This window comes from Hirundo rustica, chromosome 2, assembly GCF_015227805.2.
Source record: "Hirundo rustica isolate bHirRus1 chromosome 2, bHirRus1.pri.v3, whole genome shotgun sequence".
Lineage (NCBI taxonomy): Eukaryota > Metazoa > Chordata > Aves > Passeriformes > Hirundinidae > Hirundo > Hirundo rustica.
Window position 1 is genome coordinate 25729380 of NC_053451.1, and position 15412 is coordinate 25744791.

Below are 15412 nucleotides of genomic sequence, written 5' to 3' on the forward strand. Positions count from 1 at the left end.
TGCGCCTGTGCCACAGCGAGCCCGTGCCGCTGCCCCGGGGCTCGGAGCGGGTTGGCCTCAGACGGCTCGTTCCCTCCTCCCGCCCGCCTGGCACAGCTCGCACCGGCAAGGGGAGGTCTGGCTCTCGGCGTCCTGATGAAGCCCAGCTAGAGGAGCACGCTGCCGCCTCAGAAAGTTGGAGGAGAAGGAGGGGGAGGAGGAGGAGAAGAAGGAGAAGGTCTGCACAGCGATGTAGCCCAGAACGTGGAACGGCAGCCCGTGGAAAGGCATTTCAGCTCCTCACCGCCCTGATCCTGGAGCATGGGCTAAAAACTATGTTCCTCTCCCGTGTGGAAAATCATTGCTTCCTGCTGTTTGTGTTTGTCTTCCAAGCAGTATTCATCCTGATCCTCTACCGAGGTGGACCTTCGAATGTGTTTCGCGGGTTTTTAGAGTCTCCTCAGGTGGTGGACTACTCGAAGCCTCACGATGTGTACACAAACCTCAGCTTGTTCACCCGGGCGCGCAGCGAGGACACGATGCCGTACTGCTCAGCGCAGTCCCCAGTGCTGGGTAGGTATGAACCCTCGAACACCACGGAAAGGGGGTTTGGAAGAACCTCTTTGGTATGTCATAACCCCGAACGTGTCCTAAGTGTATCTTCTTCAAGCTTTGAAGCAGGTGTGCTTATTTACTTAGACTGACAGCATTTTCTCGTGTTGTTTTTATTGCTTATGTGAGGAAAAGTATTCTACAGACCTACACATTTCCAGTATTAAGAGTTTGGTTACATAGATGTCAAGACTGTAGAGCAAGAGTGAAAAGAGTGCATGGTGATAATATCAAGTTAGTAATGCTTTTTTTTCCCCCCTTTGCAGTCCTGTGTAAAATTACCCCAGCGATTGAGAAACTGCATAATATTGACCTTTGACTTTGAACATAACTGCTGGGTTCTTTGTCTTAGCCTTATATCAAGCCTGTATACAGTTCAATATAAATTGATTAAGTTGACTTGAAATCAGCTTGAGGAGGATGTATGAGGATGTAATTTGACACCTTGCTCTTCATGGTGATCTTTTAGTCTATGATTGTTACATATCCTTTAGGCTCAGAAACTTCTCTGTTAGACTTTAAAGTCTGGTCACAGATTAATTTGTATTCACAGCAGGACCAAACCAGAGCTGATCATAGAAGCAGCATTCATCCAGCTGTTGCACTACTAAAACAGCTGAGAAGTTTTAAGTCATTACAAAGTCAAACCTATAAAGCAGGTGTCTTGCAGGTGGTGCTGCTCAGGCAGTAGTGAATGCCTTTGACTCAGCCAGCCATGAAGGGATTAAGCTCCATCAGCAGGCACTTACAGCTGGTTTGGGGCCATCACCTTCTTAGAGTACTGTGTAGTAAGTTACTCTGATCAGATTTTTCCATACTGCCCAGGTTTCTGCATGCCTAAATGTTGTAAACACCTAGCCTTGGACCGCTGTCAGTAGTGGCCCTGCTGCTCTGGGAAAGCTGATAACTGCACGTGGAGCCCATTAGGAGCAAATGATTGACCTTGGTTCACGTGGGAGTTCTGTGGGAAGCCAGTGCTCTTGTGTCAAGTTGCTTACTTGGGCTGGAGAGCTCTGCTGGGACCCTTTGGATGAGCCTGCTCAGACTGCAGTCTTTGTAATGGTGGCTGTTCTTTTGAGATGTTTTCTTCCTTCTCCTGTCGCTTGCAATTAAATTAAATGCACGCAGTATGTATGATGGAATTGTAGGATAGCTTTGGGTGTCTGTTTCAGCATTTCCCTCCGAAATGTCTACCAAATCCTGAAATCCTGACAGCACAGAGCCTTCTTGCACAGGTGCCAGGTGTCATGGCCTCAGTGCACCGCAGCCCATTCAGTTCTGGGAAGCTACAATGCCTTGTTTCAGGCTGAATTGTTTTATTTGAAAAAGCACAGCAGAAACGTGGCTGCACTTGATTTGTCTCCACTACTGATGAAAATCCTCTGTCCTAAAGAGTCAAACAGCGTTAGTGTCAAAAAGAAGGAACCAAACAATTCTGCAGATTGCCTGCAGTCCATCAGATAAGTAAAAGTAGTGACGTATGTGGAGGAGGCAGATGCAGAGTAAAATTACACTAAACTGTGCTCTTTGGGCTGGGAAATCTCTTTAAGAACTCTTCTCCTGCCCATCACTGAGAGTGCTGAGAACAGGGGATCGTCCTGCAGGCGGTACTTTGGAGCTAAAATGGAAACATCACGTTAGTCACAGACAGAAACAAACAGTAAGCTGGCAGGGTGTAAAAATAAAGCCAACCATGAGGCAAAGGTATTTGTGGAAGCTTTGCTGTATGAAAATACGGAGCTGAGCATAGGAACCATTGTTGAGGTGAAACACAAGTAATTTGGAGCACTGATACAAATTCAGCTTATGAAAAACGAGATCTCTGCTACAACTTAACTTTTACTCTGTGATATTTCCCTGTCAGTATAGGATGTAAATTATTACTTCTATCACTGCATGCCAGCCTCTTCTGGGTGTTTTGCTTTTTCTTAACTGAGAAGTGTGCTATTTTGTGAGGGAGTTGTCCTTTGTTTTGTATGTGACGGGCACATACGAATTGAGATATAAATACTTTATAACTGTCTTGAATCATTGTTGCCATCATCTCTCATGAGACTGATGTTTCTTGGAAGCATTATATTGGAGAGAGCAATGCCTTTTAATATTAATTTCATAAACTGTATTAAATGAGATTTCAGATCAATTCTTGAGGACTAAGCCTCCAGTTCAGAGCTGGTAATAAGTCACTGTGCCCACTCTAAAGCGTGTTAAAGTGCCTGGAAGGTTGCCAAATGGCTTAAATGGTTTCTGCATCAGGGCTTTTATGAAGTGCAGCACTTTCTTCCATTTATATATGTAGTAGATCATTTTGATAACTGTTTGAATGTAAATTAGCTTGCAGCTCATCTGTCTATTTCCTGTCTCCTGAATCTGCAGCAACTTGGTTCTTCTAAGGCTGTGAAGTAAGAATTGAAGTATAATTGCTGATCATCTCTACCTTAGAGGAACTAGACTCCTGCTGACTACTGGTACTTTTTAAACACCTAGAGGTGTCCACTGAATGTTTTGTGAATAACAACTTGAAAAGCATTGCAGGTATTGAGTGTCTTCACTAACATTGTGAATAAATTACTCAAGTTCCCTCAAAGGTTAAAGTTTCTACACAAATAACCTGTTGCCTGTTTTTTTCTCCTCTGTTTTTAGAAAAAGTTAAGTGCTTATATGCCAGGGTTATCCTTCATTAATCATAACTAAGTAGCGTTTAAATTCAAAATATTACTTTCTTACATGGCATGCAAGATGTCTTGTTTCAGTTCATCTTTTCCTCTCACGAGGAAGAATTTAGTGCTAGAAGACTTGGCTTTATTTTATTATTTCTGGTTTGGTTTAAAGAGGTACCTTCCTTCATGCAGGGTATGTGCTGAACGAGTTGGTTTGGCCCTCGAGGACTTTAATAATTCAAAGTTCTGTCTGTAACTCTGCTGTTTATAATTTGCTCATGCTATTGAAGGATTTTTTTTTCCAAGCCCTTCTTATAGTAGTTACTGCCTGTCACTCCCATCTGTCATAACCTTTTCATGAGCAGGCCCATCTGTTGTATTCAGTAGCTCCTGCTATGTTTTTTAATGCTGCCAGAGTTTCTTCTCTTGGTTTGAAAGAGAAATGAAAAGGTGGCAGTGCTAAATGCTGAGATTTATCTTCAGGTGCCATTGAGACAGCCTTGTATCCCAGCATTAGGAACTGATGCTTAAATGAAAGCTGTTGGTGTGATTATTTATTTTTTTCCCCAAGCACTGGTAGAGTTACACAAATAGGACTCTGTTAATGTGCGGTGCTGCAGTATCTGAGTGCAGCATTCACCCATGCTGCTGTTCCTGTTTGTTCATCTTGTGTGAGTACTGATTATTCTGATTGGACTTGGTAATTAGAGCTCCAAACTCTAAATGCATAGCAAGGAGTTCAGAAGTCCTGGAGTCACTTTCATGAGGTGGGATAGATAGGATCCAAGTCAACAGATCCCCTGACAGGCAAATATGTAGAGTAGAAAGTGAAGCAAGCAGGGAGTGTGCTGTCACTGGCACCAGCTGACAACACACACAGGGAATTGTGAGACCTAAGTCTATGCACTGAAGTTTCATATTCCTTAAACACCCTCTGTGTGATGGTGCAGGCACAGAAACAGCTTAGGAGCCAGGCCTTGGAAAAATTGCTTGGACACTTTGGGATGTTGATTCCGTAGCCTGCCTCAACAGGGATCCTGTGCTTCCTAGTGTGTGTAAGATGGGTTTTTTTCCTCCTTTTCCAAGGCTGTGCTTTGGCAGTTTTATTTATCCCTCTTTGGTCCAGCCTGCAACTGCTCTGTTCACGTTTGGGATTTAATTGGATTAGATTGCATTAGCCTTTTGTTAGCTGGACGGCAGGGAGACATGAGAACCAGAATGTAGCTTGTAGCCAAGAAGTGTAGGGCAGCCAGAGGTTTTGGGGATATAAGTCACACTGATTTTTATTTTTTATTATTTTTTTCTTCCCTTGGCATAGTCTAGATTGAGGTTCTGAGGTGATTTGTTCGAGGTATGGAGCCAGGTAGCATGGGAGAACATGGTATCTTGAAAAACCTGGAAAATGCAAACGTTATGCTCCTGAATGGTGTGCTTGGGTGTGGAAGGGGAGAACAGAAGTGAAGCTATTCACATCATCTTATTTTTTCTCTGGAATTTAAGGATTATTGCTGCAGAATCCTACTCTGCAATACAGATTCCCAATGGTTTTATAGAAAACAAAACCCTTCCTTTGTGGGAGAATAAAGGGGATTCATTCCCTTTCTTATATTTTCCGTGGGGCAATGATCTGTAATTGAAATCCCTGAATAAAAACCTCTTTTAGCAAGCTCCAGTTGTCATCAAAGCAGTGGTTAATGGTGCTTTAGGTCAAAAAATCAGTGAGTCCATAAATCTAAACAGGAACATAAACTACAAGTTGATAACATTGTTGGACTGAAACGTGGGGGTCTTAAAGGTGGAAAGGGAAACTGCCTGCACAGAAGTAGGAAATAGCATGATGAAATTTTCACTGTAAATGTGACCTAGGCTCACAGCCCACAGAATGGTTCTTTGAAGAGCCACCCTTCTGTTTCAGGTACAAATATATGGCAACGTACTCTGCTCTCTTGCTGCAGGTAATGCCACGGAAATCAAATTCTCCTGGATTTTAAATAGTTGGGGAGGGATTAAAAAGTGATATTTAAGAGCCAGCTATTGCAAAAATCTTGCTGACAAGCGAAAGTCAGGCTTTCTTTTTAAAAACCAACAAACAGAAAGCAACGAGCAAAAGCCATGCTGTGGGATTCAGGCCAGACGTTTTTGACAGCGTGAGAAGTGGAACCAGTGGCTCTTCAGACTGACCTTCAGGAAATGCCATTTGTGGGTTCCTTGAGGAAGGGAAGGAGACACTTATCAAATATAGGTTTGCCCATCACAAATGTGGTGTGTACCAGCTTCCTCACAGTAGCAAAATGTTCCCCAGTTCTGAATGGACGCTTTGAATTTTATGGCAAATCTAGTCCTTAAGCCTTGTTACTGCTCTAAAAGACCTGCAACCAACCAAACCCCAAAAAACCCAAACCTCCAAAACCAGTGGAGGGATGTTGCCTCCTTCTGTGTCAGTTAAACAGGATGTGGGTGTGAGCAGGCTCATTTTTTTATTGTTGTTTTTGTTAGAATTGTAGCAGAGACTTGAATGTAGGATGGACTGGAAGAAACATATTCTGGGCTCACTTGCTCATTTAGTCTTAAAACACACCTGTACCTTCTCCTGCTCAAATGAAAGCTTCTAAACACCAGGCCTAAATATTGGCTCTCTCTCAGGCTTCATTATAAAGAGGTTTCTGAGAGAATAATTTATTTTTAGGGGTTTAAGAGGGAGTCTGACTTACAAGATACTGAAAACCTGATTTAGGACAGCCATAGTGTTAATTAGAAGCTTGGAAAGAAAAGAAAATTATGTTTATAGCTATTTAAAAAAACAAAACAAAACCCTCCACCAACAACAAACTTGCCTTACAGACTTCTGGTGCAAAAAATCCGTTTTGCCTGTAGTAGCATAGCCTGCAAAGAATTTTTGCATAGAGCTGTCGTTTGAAATTGCCAGCTTCTAATTCTGATTTGGGTGAAAGTTTTTCCCTAGTTCATTTAAGCATTGGATGTTAATCTTGTTCAGCATCTGTGTTTTATTTCCTTAAAAGTTCACAGTCGTAGGAAGCCATTAAGACAGAGTGATTTGTGTGTAAACACAAGTCTTCTGGTACTTCTGGGAGCTTTTTTCACTACCCAGGAAAACAGGCATTTAGCTAATTGTAGAATTTGTTTAGTCACAGTGTAACAATGAGATTTGTGTTAAAATGGGTATTGACACTTTATATGGATTCTTTTTCACTTACGATTTGTCAGTATTTTTCCATCTAAGAATGGAAAAAATAATGTAAAAATGCAGATTTTTTTTAATGAGGCAAAAACTCTTGAACATACCCAGTGTATTTTGTATAAAAAAATGAAGTGCTGAGTAGAGGAGCAGTCATATACAATTTCTTTTGCTATCCTGTGCCTGTTCCTGAAAATATAACATCTTATTTCTTCTTCAGTTCTGTCATCTGCTTCTCCCAACGTTTTGAAGTACTGCCTGCTTATCACAGTGTATAAAATGAAATAATACAGCAAATTCAGCCATTGTGGCATGTGATGATAACATCAAATTGAACTTGAAATGCTTTTAAATGTAGAGCTGACATTTCCTAAAGCATTTGTATTCATCCGGGCTTTAAACTGTTTCTCCCCTGACCTGCTGAATACCCACTTGCACATCTTTGTCCTTGAATCTCTTCTGAAAAGAGGCACAGAGAAATTTTCCAAATGGGTAGCAAAAGCAGCTGTGTCTGTTCATCTTGAATAAACTCAACGCCATTTCTTTCAGCCAATACTTTTATACGAGGGTCTCATCTAAGCAGCACAAGGCTGTAGCAGGCAGCCAGTCCCGGGCAGAAGCAGCCGTGCCAGCACTCAGGGAGCCCGGCAGGCCGTGCGTCCCCCTGCTGCTGAGCCGGGCACCACGGGGTGTGCAGCAGGGAGAGGTGGCCAGCAGGCTGCAGTGAAATTTATCACAGAGCCACATCTGCACGGGCGTTGTTAACTCTCCTCTGGCGGGGCTGCTGTCTGAAGGAGCAAACACGGGTAGCTGATCTGGTAGGTCTGAGAAAAGGTGCGGAAACATCACTGATCTTACTTGTTCTTTTTTTTCTGTCTCTCCTTACAGTTGGTCCATTAGCCATCAGCTTCAGGGTGCTCCCTAGTGAAAGGATGATCATGAGAAGAAATCCTTTTGTTCAGTCTGGGGGCCACTACAGGCCGCCTCACTGCTTTGCCCGCTACAAATCCGCCATCCTCGTGGCCTACAGGAACCAGGAGAAGTCCCTTCGCCACCTCCTCTACTACATCCATCCTTTCCTGCAGCGCCAGCAGCTCAGTTACACTATCTACCTGATTCAGCAGGTAAATCTAAGTCACATGTGCCTGCTGGGCAGCTCAGCCACACCACTTCGGGTTGGGTTCTGAGCAAGAAATGTCACTCTTCTGGTGTGGAAATACGGTTTATGCATGGGCTGAGAGGAGGTCAGATACGCTGTCCCATCTCCGTGACTGCTAATGATTGAAACACCATACCACTCGTCAAGATCATCATTCTGCCATTAATTGCTTCTGTTGTGGTTTTTTCCCCCCTGGGGGTATAAATTTGTCACTAAGTGGTTGTGCTGCTTTGAAAGTAAACCAGCAGGAGAAATGAACTCCCACACAATCATCTTGAGAGAAGTATAACTCAATAGAAAGATTACAATAAATGCATGAATACAGAAACACTGGCTTGAAGTGACAAAGTCAGAGTGTAGCCTGTCCCCCTGTTTGTCAGGATGGTGGTCACAGTCTGATGAAGTGGTGGTTGCAGTGTCAAAAAACGTGGTCCTGTAGAAGGTCTGGTGGTGTCCCAGGTCCCCAAATCGAGATTATACGCAGTCAGGTTTGGGTGGTACCTCCCCCAGGGCAGGGAGTTTCACAGTGGAGTGATGTCATCCTGTGAGGGACAGAATATTCTGGAGTCCTTAGTGGTTGTTGCTGCTGGCTGTTCTGCTGGTGCCATTGAGTTGATGACGGCCCCTTAGCAGAGACCCTTCGGGATGAGTGGCACTGCTGCTTCACAGGAGGGAGTTACCACAGCTGAGTCACTGGCCTGAAGAAAAGGAAACACCATCCTGCCTCACAGGGCTGCCTCTTTTTGCCTTATCTCATTTAACACCCAGCTGTAGCCTGAGGAGTGGCTGCTGCAAACGACCCACGATTAAGAGTTTGTCGAAAAATGATGTAGAGGAAAGCAGAATACAGAGTTTAGTTACACCCTACAGTAGTAGCACTTTCCTTCTGTAACCCAGAACACTGCAAACTTGTATTTTTCTCTTTTTGAGATTTGCATGTAGTTTGTCTCTAGCTTATCAGCGTGATTACTGAGCAAAACCTGGAGACTAAATGCTGAAGTGAAGCTGGATATTTTTAGTCTGTATCAAATACAAACGTGTGGCTGGGCCCTGCAGGTCAGACAGCCTTTTGTACCTGACGTGGACTGGTGTTGCAAAAGATCAGTGGCAAGGGAGCAAGTCTTGGATTCATCAGTTAAAACCAATAGTTTATTGTGAGGGCAGAAAAGCTTTTTTGTTTGACCAAGATCTTTTCATTTGTAGGTTTAGTGAACAGTAGTCAGGGCAAAAGTGTTGCTGTGCAAATGGGCACCTGGGGATTGGCTTATGGGTCTCTTGAAAGTCAGCCTTCTTCATAGCCTCTGACACAGCAAAGCTGACAATGGTTGAGAATGTTGTGAAGAGGATGGGTGGCATTTTCAAAGCTGGGAGCGTGGAATTTCCAGCCAGTATTGATTCATTCAACTGAATAAGGTTTTTTGACTAAAACGAATTTTAACTGGGTTACCGTCTTTGTTGTTTTGGTGAAGAAATGTAGGTTTTCTTTTCCAGGTAGGGACTGGTTCCTTTAACCGAGCAAAGCTGCTTAATGTTGGTGTCCGGGAAGCCATGAAGGATGAAGAGTGGGACTGCCTTGTCCTGCATGATATTGACCTGGTGCCTGAGAATGACTATAACCTGTACATTTGTGATGAATATTATCCCAAGCACATGGCCAGCGCCATGGATAAGTTTCAGTACACGTAAGTGCCTCCATTTGCTTTCTGTGGATATATTCCAGTTGGTTCACTTTCTGTTAGAAAGTATGGGTGGGAACAGTGAAAGACAGGACCTTTATGGGGTTTTCTGTGTGTTAGTTTGGCAGCAGTGACTTCCTAGAAAAGGATATTTTTGACCCAAGCTTGCAGTCTTGAATGTTTCCTTGCCTATAGTTCCCTGTTCCACAGTTAACTCAGCTTGGCAAATGATTTCCTAGAAAAGGATATTTTTGACCCAGGCATGCAATCTTGAATGTTTCCTTGCTTATGGTTCCCTGTTCCACAGTTAGCTTAGCTTGGCAAGTGACTGACAGGTTTCTGTTTGACTTTCCTTCAAGGAAAAAAGTGTAGGGGGGGAATATCGGATCCAGTGGAGTATGATGTGGTAGGATACAGGTACTTGAAACTGATCCAAGACATGAATTTTGAAACCAGCTTTACTTTGGTCAGGTTTTGGGGAAGGTGGTGGGCAACAGTGAGGGGAATGGAACATGCTGCAAATTACACTGGGTTTACTGTTTTGGGTTTTGGCGTTGTCATGACAGTGCCTGCAAGTATGCGATTAATATATGTGTGACTTGCATCGCACTGTTAGCTGTGGAGGACAGGCATTAGCCTTCAGTAGTGAACTTTGGTTTTTGCTGGTTGGGTTTTTTTGGAGGGTAGTGTTTGTTGCCTGTTTGTTTTCTCTTCTAGTCTGCCATACAAGTCCTTTTTTGGGGGCGTGTCTGCTCTGACTCCAGAACATTACATGAAGATGAATGGGTTTCCCAACACCTACTGGGGCGACGGCAGTGAAAATGACGACATTGCTACAAGGTACCAGTGCACAGGACAGGCTTGAAATGGATCTAAGCTGGCAAGTGAAGCACAGCAGCACGCTAGGAAAGGAACCAAAGACAGCGTTCCTTAATGTGCTTGCAGTATCATTATAATCCCAAATGCTGTTGGTATTTGGAATGCTTAATGTCAGAAGATGCTCCGAACCTTCAAATCCAATCGCTGTATGCTGGGAAAACAAAGCTTTCTCATTTCTGGGGAGCAGAATGCTATTCCACATCCTTGTGCCTCCAGTGGAAGGGGCTGTCACCACTTGTGGTTGACAAGTGCCTCCACTGATGTTGACAGGCCCAAGAGAGGAAAGGAATATGCAAGCCTGACGAATAAGAAAGTACTTAACTAATTCTCAGACAGCTGGGAATTTAGGTTAAGTGCCTTAGGTTGCTCCACGTGTTACCTAATCACTGATAGTTGGCATTAAGGAACACAAGGAATTCTATCTTTTGTCTGCAGTGCTGGGTGATGGAGGAGCCTGTGTACCCGTGTGAGTCAGTGACAGGAAGAGTTGATGGTTTTTCTTGTACTTTGGTTGCCATGGCAGCAGCATTCTATAGATGAGTTTAGTTCCAGGTGCTCTGCCTGATGCGAATTCTTCAAGTACAGAATCATGGCTGCAGCTTCTCTGTTCGGCTTTGGAATTGCACTATGCACCTTTATGATCCAGCACTGGGGCAGGCTCATGGGGAGTTTATAAAACTGACCATGGAAGCCTTTGTTATTTTTGTCTTGCATAATGTTGCACGGTTTTTTTTTCAAAGCAGTATTCATCTGGGAACTGAAAGCCAGATTTTCTAACATAGAATTCCTCCTTTTGCTTTTCAGAGAAAGCCAGCCTACAAGGTTGTATGGTTGTTTAGAGAGTCAGCATTTATGAAAAGAATAGAATGCCAGGAAAATAGATCTTTACATCAAGTACTAGAATGCTGGGTCTATTCAGCTGTTCTTAGTATAGCTTAGGCATCTAATTTGGTTTTTGGTATCTGGGCTAGAGTCATGCCAGTTATGCATAGGAGTGCATTTCTTTGAAGAGAATCCTGGAAGGCAAGTGAATTATACAGCTCCCAAAATAGCCCTTTCTGGAAGGGAATTAGAAGCCTATGTTTTCAGACAAAACTTACACTAATGATTAGCAGTGTTTTGGCCCAGAGATACATGGAGGCCATGGACAATGCCTGTTAATGATTTATTCACATTCTGAAGTCTCCTAGGAATGAACTGGCTGTTCTTCAATGACCAGCTGAGATCTGGATTTTAGGAGGTGCTCAAGCACTTCTAACCAAGTAGCAAAAAAAATTAATGAATCTCTTCTTTTGACATTTCAATGTACAATTTTAAAAAATTTTGTGCAAAGATGATTTTTTTTTTTCTGGGATACCGCTTATTAAAAGCAGAGTTAGTAAAAAAACTGCCAGCTGCTACTTATAGTTGGCAGACTGCAGTACTCTATAATACAAGTTTGCAGCAAATACCAGGATCTACCTTTAGAAGAAAACACTATTCTGATTGGAGCCACTGTGTTAACATTTTTAACTACAAGAAGGTCTGTTGGGCTCTTCGTAACAGTAAATTAATTTATTAATGGTTCCATTTTAGTCTTATTTGCAATGCAAAAAAAGTAACAGCAAAGCTAGTTTAGTGTTCTTGCTTTTTTGTCTGTTTATGATTGAGTGTGCCATAAGCTTATGTTCAGAAAACAAGAAACTGTCTAAAACCCCCTCTGAAATAATACACAGTCAGTGAAGTGTTACGATCATCTGATAGCTCTAGCCTAACAAATATTTTCAGTTCTGTAGCCTTTCAGCTTTATAACATTCCTGCTGTATCAGATCCCGACAGAACGCAGTGAAATGCTGCAAACGTGCCAGTTAGATAACCTCAACTGAGCAAACATTCATTCTTACACTCACAGGAATTTTTTCTGCCTAAGGGCTGTCCTGTGATAACAGAGGTTTGGTAGCCCTAGCACTATCAAAGGCACTTTTTATTGGCAAAGTAACACAGATGCTATAGGCTGTGGGTTGCTTGAAAGTCACCCAGAATGCTGGGTTTAGAAGCTCTGTTGTGGAATTCTGAGCCTTCACTTCCTCTTTTCTTATCTAACTGTCCTGCAGCTGAGTTTATATATGTTTGTCTGGTGCCTGTATTTATCCCTAATATTTTATGAACCAGTCTAATTAGGCCATCTGAATGAATAGCACTTCTCAAAGAACAGAGAGGCTTAATCTGGTTTTGAAACTCAGGACCGGCTCCCTTTTAGAAACTCCAAGTTTGAGGTTTTGGTGGGTTTTTTTGTTTTTCTTTTTTTTCCTTAAAGTTTAGGTCTTGGACCTCTAGGCGGCGTACGCTCTGCTCTTAGGAGGAAGTGGAATAATGCTCATTTGTCAGATGCAGGGGAACTGCTCTGTAGATTGTTGTTCATTCCCTGCTTGCTCTAATCCCCTTGTGCCCTGTCAAAGTCCACTGGAGCTGGGAGCTTTCTAGCCCAAGCCTGGCCTAGAGCCCGCTAGACAAGATCATGTGGCCCTGTGCTGCTTCTGCCCTTTGTTTTTATTGCATTAGCACTGAGAATCATCTCTGACAGTAAGCCAGGAAGTGGCATCTCTGTGCCTAAGCAAACACTTCTCTGTGGTGTTTTAAAGGATTTACTTAGCAGGAATGAAAATAGTCCGGACACCGCCTCACCTTGGACGCTACCGAGTGATGGACTACAACGAAGAGACAGAGATCCAGGAGCCGTGGAGGAGGTACCTGGTGGGGCTGGGGGCTGCTCTGGGCCTTATGGCAGGTTGGCTGCTGCTTTCACCTTCCCCAGCACAGGTTACGTGTGCCTCCATGTCACTGCTGCGTTTTTCTGCTTGAGGAAGGCTATTTAAAAGCAGCCCCCAGTCACTTTCAACTGAATCATTCAGCTCCTGTCTTCACATTTGAAGGGTTTCTCCTAGTTTCCTGCCTTTTCTTCCTATCGTGAAGGACTCATGCCAGCTAGGAAGCTAACACATCAGATTTAAACATGAAATTATACAGGAAGTAAAACTTAAAGAAAAAAATACTGCCTGTCTTATAAATGGGTAAATTTCAGTTTGAAGAGGCATTGTGTTACAAGTTCCCAATATTAAAAGCTTGCTGTTCAGTCTGCGTGGAGTTACAACGTGCCATTAAAGCAGTGGAAAGCAATATTCCAGTTTGAAGGCATGAGAAAGGTGCTATGAGAGACTTTGTCAAAGATTGTTTTATATAGAAGAGCTGGAGGAGGGTGTTGGGTCAAGTGTGGTGGAGGCTTCTCATACCGACAGTGCAGATTTCTCTTTATCATCTTAAAACTCAGGTTTCCATAACAACCCTGTCAAAAACCTACCTACAGCAGCCTATGTACACCGTGGCTGCAAACTTCTGCGTTTCACTCCCAGCTCTCTCTAAGCTGCTGACAGCATCTTGGCTTCTGGAGACTGTAGCTGCCACCTTGCTGGTCTCCCTCTCTGATCAGGGTCCAGTCCAAATTGTCCTCCTTGATGGGAACAGTCAGTGTGAACTCACTCTAATCTGTTTAGTCTGTATCGTGGGAAGAATTGTCTCAGGACTTTTCTGCCTGCTGGGAAGACTCTTTCTTCTGCAGCTTGAGCTGCAAATGTTACCTTCTTTCTTCTAACTGCAGGTATTCTTCCTTCCTCAGGCCTCCTTCCCAACACAACACCAGAAAAACGTGGAAAGCTGATGGAATGAATACCTTACAGTTCAGGCTCCTTTCCAGGACTAAGCATCCTCTTTATACCAAGATCACTGTGGACATTGGATATGTTCCCCCATTTTCTTAAGAGACTGAAAACAAAAGCAGAGGTTGGGTGCCACATGGGCATTCAGCCCATACCTCCTGTTTTCCTGTGGAGTCTGCCCCACCTGAGATTAACCCTTTTGCCTTTCTTCAAACTGTTTCAGACTCAGAAGAGGCTCCAGGAACAGAGTATGACAGCTACTAAACAGTCTGTGGCTTACTGTAAAAATTGTCCAAGTCACTGTAAAACCGACTCCTGAGCCATGTCTCTGGGACAGTAAGCTGATCCAAGCTTTCTGGAAGCTTTGGCCAGTAGCTGGATTGCTCTGTCCTGCTTTGTACTTAAGTGTTAATTGGGATGCAAGCCATTCTGTCGGACTGGCCTTCGATGCATTGTATTTTGAGAAGGTGTCAAAGCCAGTTACAGTTCTATGAGTATCTTCTGTGAATCTGAGTAAAATAAATGGAGTTATGTGTTTGGCTTAAGAGTTTTATAGAATACTGAATAAGAGTGTAATAAAAGAGAAAGTTGCCCTGAAACCAGACAAGCCAGAGTTTAAATTACTGATTGATTTTTTTTTTTCCCTGAACCAAACTACCACTGTCTAAACGATTTTATTTTAGCTGGAAGTAGCGCAGACTGAAGGGGAGCTGAGGTTGTCACCCAGTCTGACCCCCTGCCCCAGTCTGAGCCCCTGCCCAGGGCAGCAAAATTAATCTACAGCTGTTGCTCATACATTAAGTATCATTCAAGGCTGAGCTGTCCTCAATACAAAATACTTCTGAGAAATTAAATACTAGTTTTATCTCTAAGTCAAACATGTCAGCAGTGGAGCTGTGACCCTGGCAGGAATGCATTTGTACTTACCTGACTGTGAGACTGACACAGTCTGCCCAGACTCTTGCCCTAAACTTTCTTTCTCTGCCAGCTCAGGGTGTAGGACTGCCTGCCAGGTCCAGTTATTTCAAGAGTGTGACACAGGGTATTTTGGCTTGTTACTTGAAGATACTAAAATTCCTTCATCACTGAGAAGCTGCATCTATGCCACCACACTTAAAAACATTTCCTTTCAGTCTTCTCCACAATTGGAATAATGTCCTAAAAGAAACTCTCCCAAGCCTGGCTTCACATGAACATGTAAAGACAGTTACATGCAAGGCAGTAAGTCGAGTGCTCTCATCAAGACTTCTGCACAAATGCAGCAGCACAGTGGAACAGCTGGCTATCCACAGCTTTTCACCTGTTTCTTAAGCAAGACTCCCAAATGATAATGGGCTGGGTCTGTACACAAATACACACACTGCTAACAGCGTGGCCCAAAGCATTAAAATATGTGGAGAGGAATTTCTCCCGCTCCAACACTGCTGGCTACTGCCTTTCCTTCCCGCTCCCTGGGGAGTAACAGGCATCCTGCTGCAGAATGAGACTGATCACTGCCAGGGACAAGTCAGCAGTCCCTCAGCAGGGGACACTGGTGTGAAGGACGAGACACACTGGAC

General features: G+C 43.4%; 1 protein-coding gene across 2 annotated transcripts; it reads left to right on the forward strand.

The window, feature by feature from the left end:
- LOC120749551 (beta-1,4-galactosyltransferase 3-like) lies at positions 1 to 14452 on the forward strand. 2 transcript variants are annotated; one of them, XM_040057059.2, is made up of 6 exons: positions 1 to 552; positions 7336 to 7571; positions 9098 to 9288; positions 10000 to 10122; positions 12783 to 12887; positions 13814 to 14452. In XM_040057059.2, exons 1-6 carry the CDS (start codon positions 315 to 317, stop codon positions 13953 to 13955), a joined length of 1035 nt encoding a protein of 344 aa, XP_039912993.1. In that variant the 5' UTR covers positions 1 to 314; the 3' UTR covers positions 13956 to 14452. The 2 variants fall into 2 exon arrangements, with proteins under 2 accessions (XP_039912993.1, XP_039912994.1); XM_040057060.2 differs by having other exon boundaries at positions 6 to 552; positions 12797 to 12887.
- Positions 14453 to 15412: the final 960 nt, after the last annotated feature.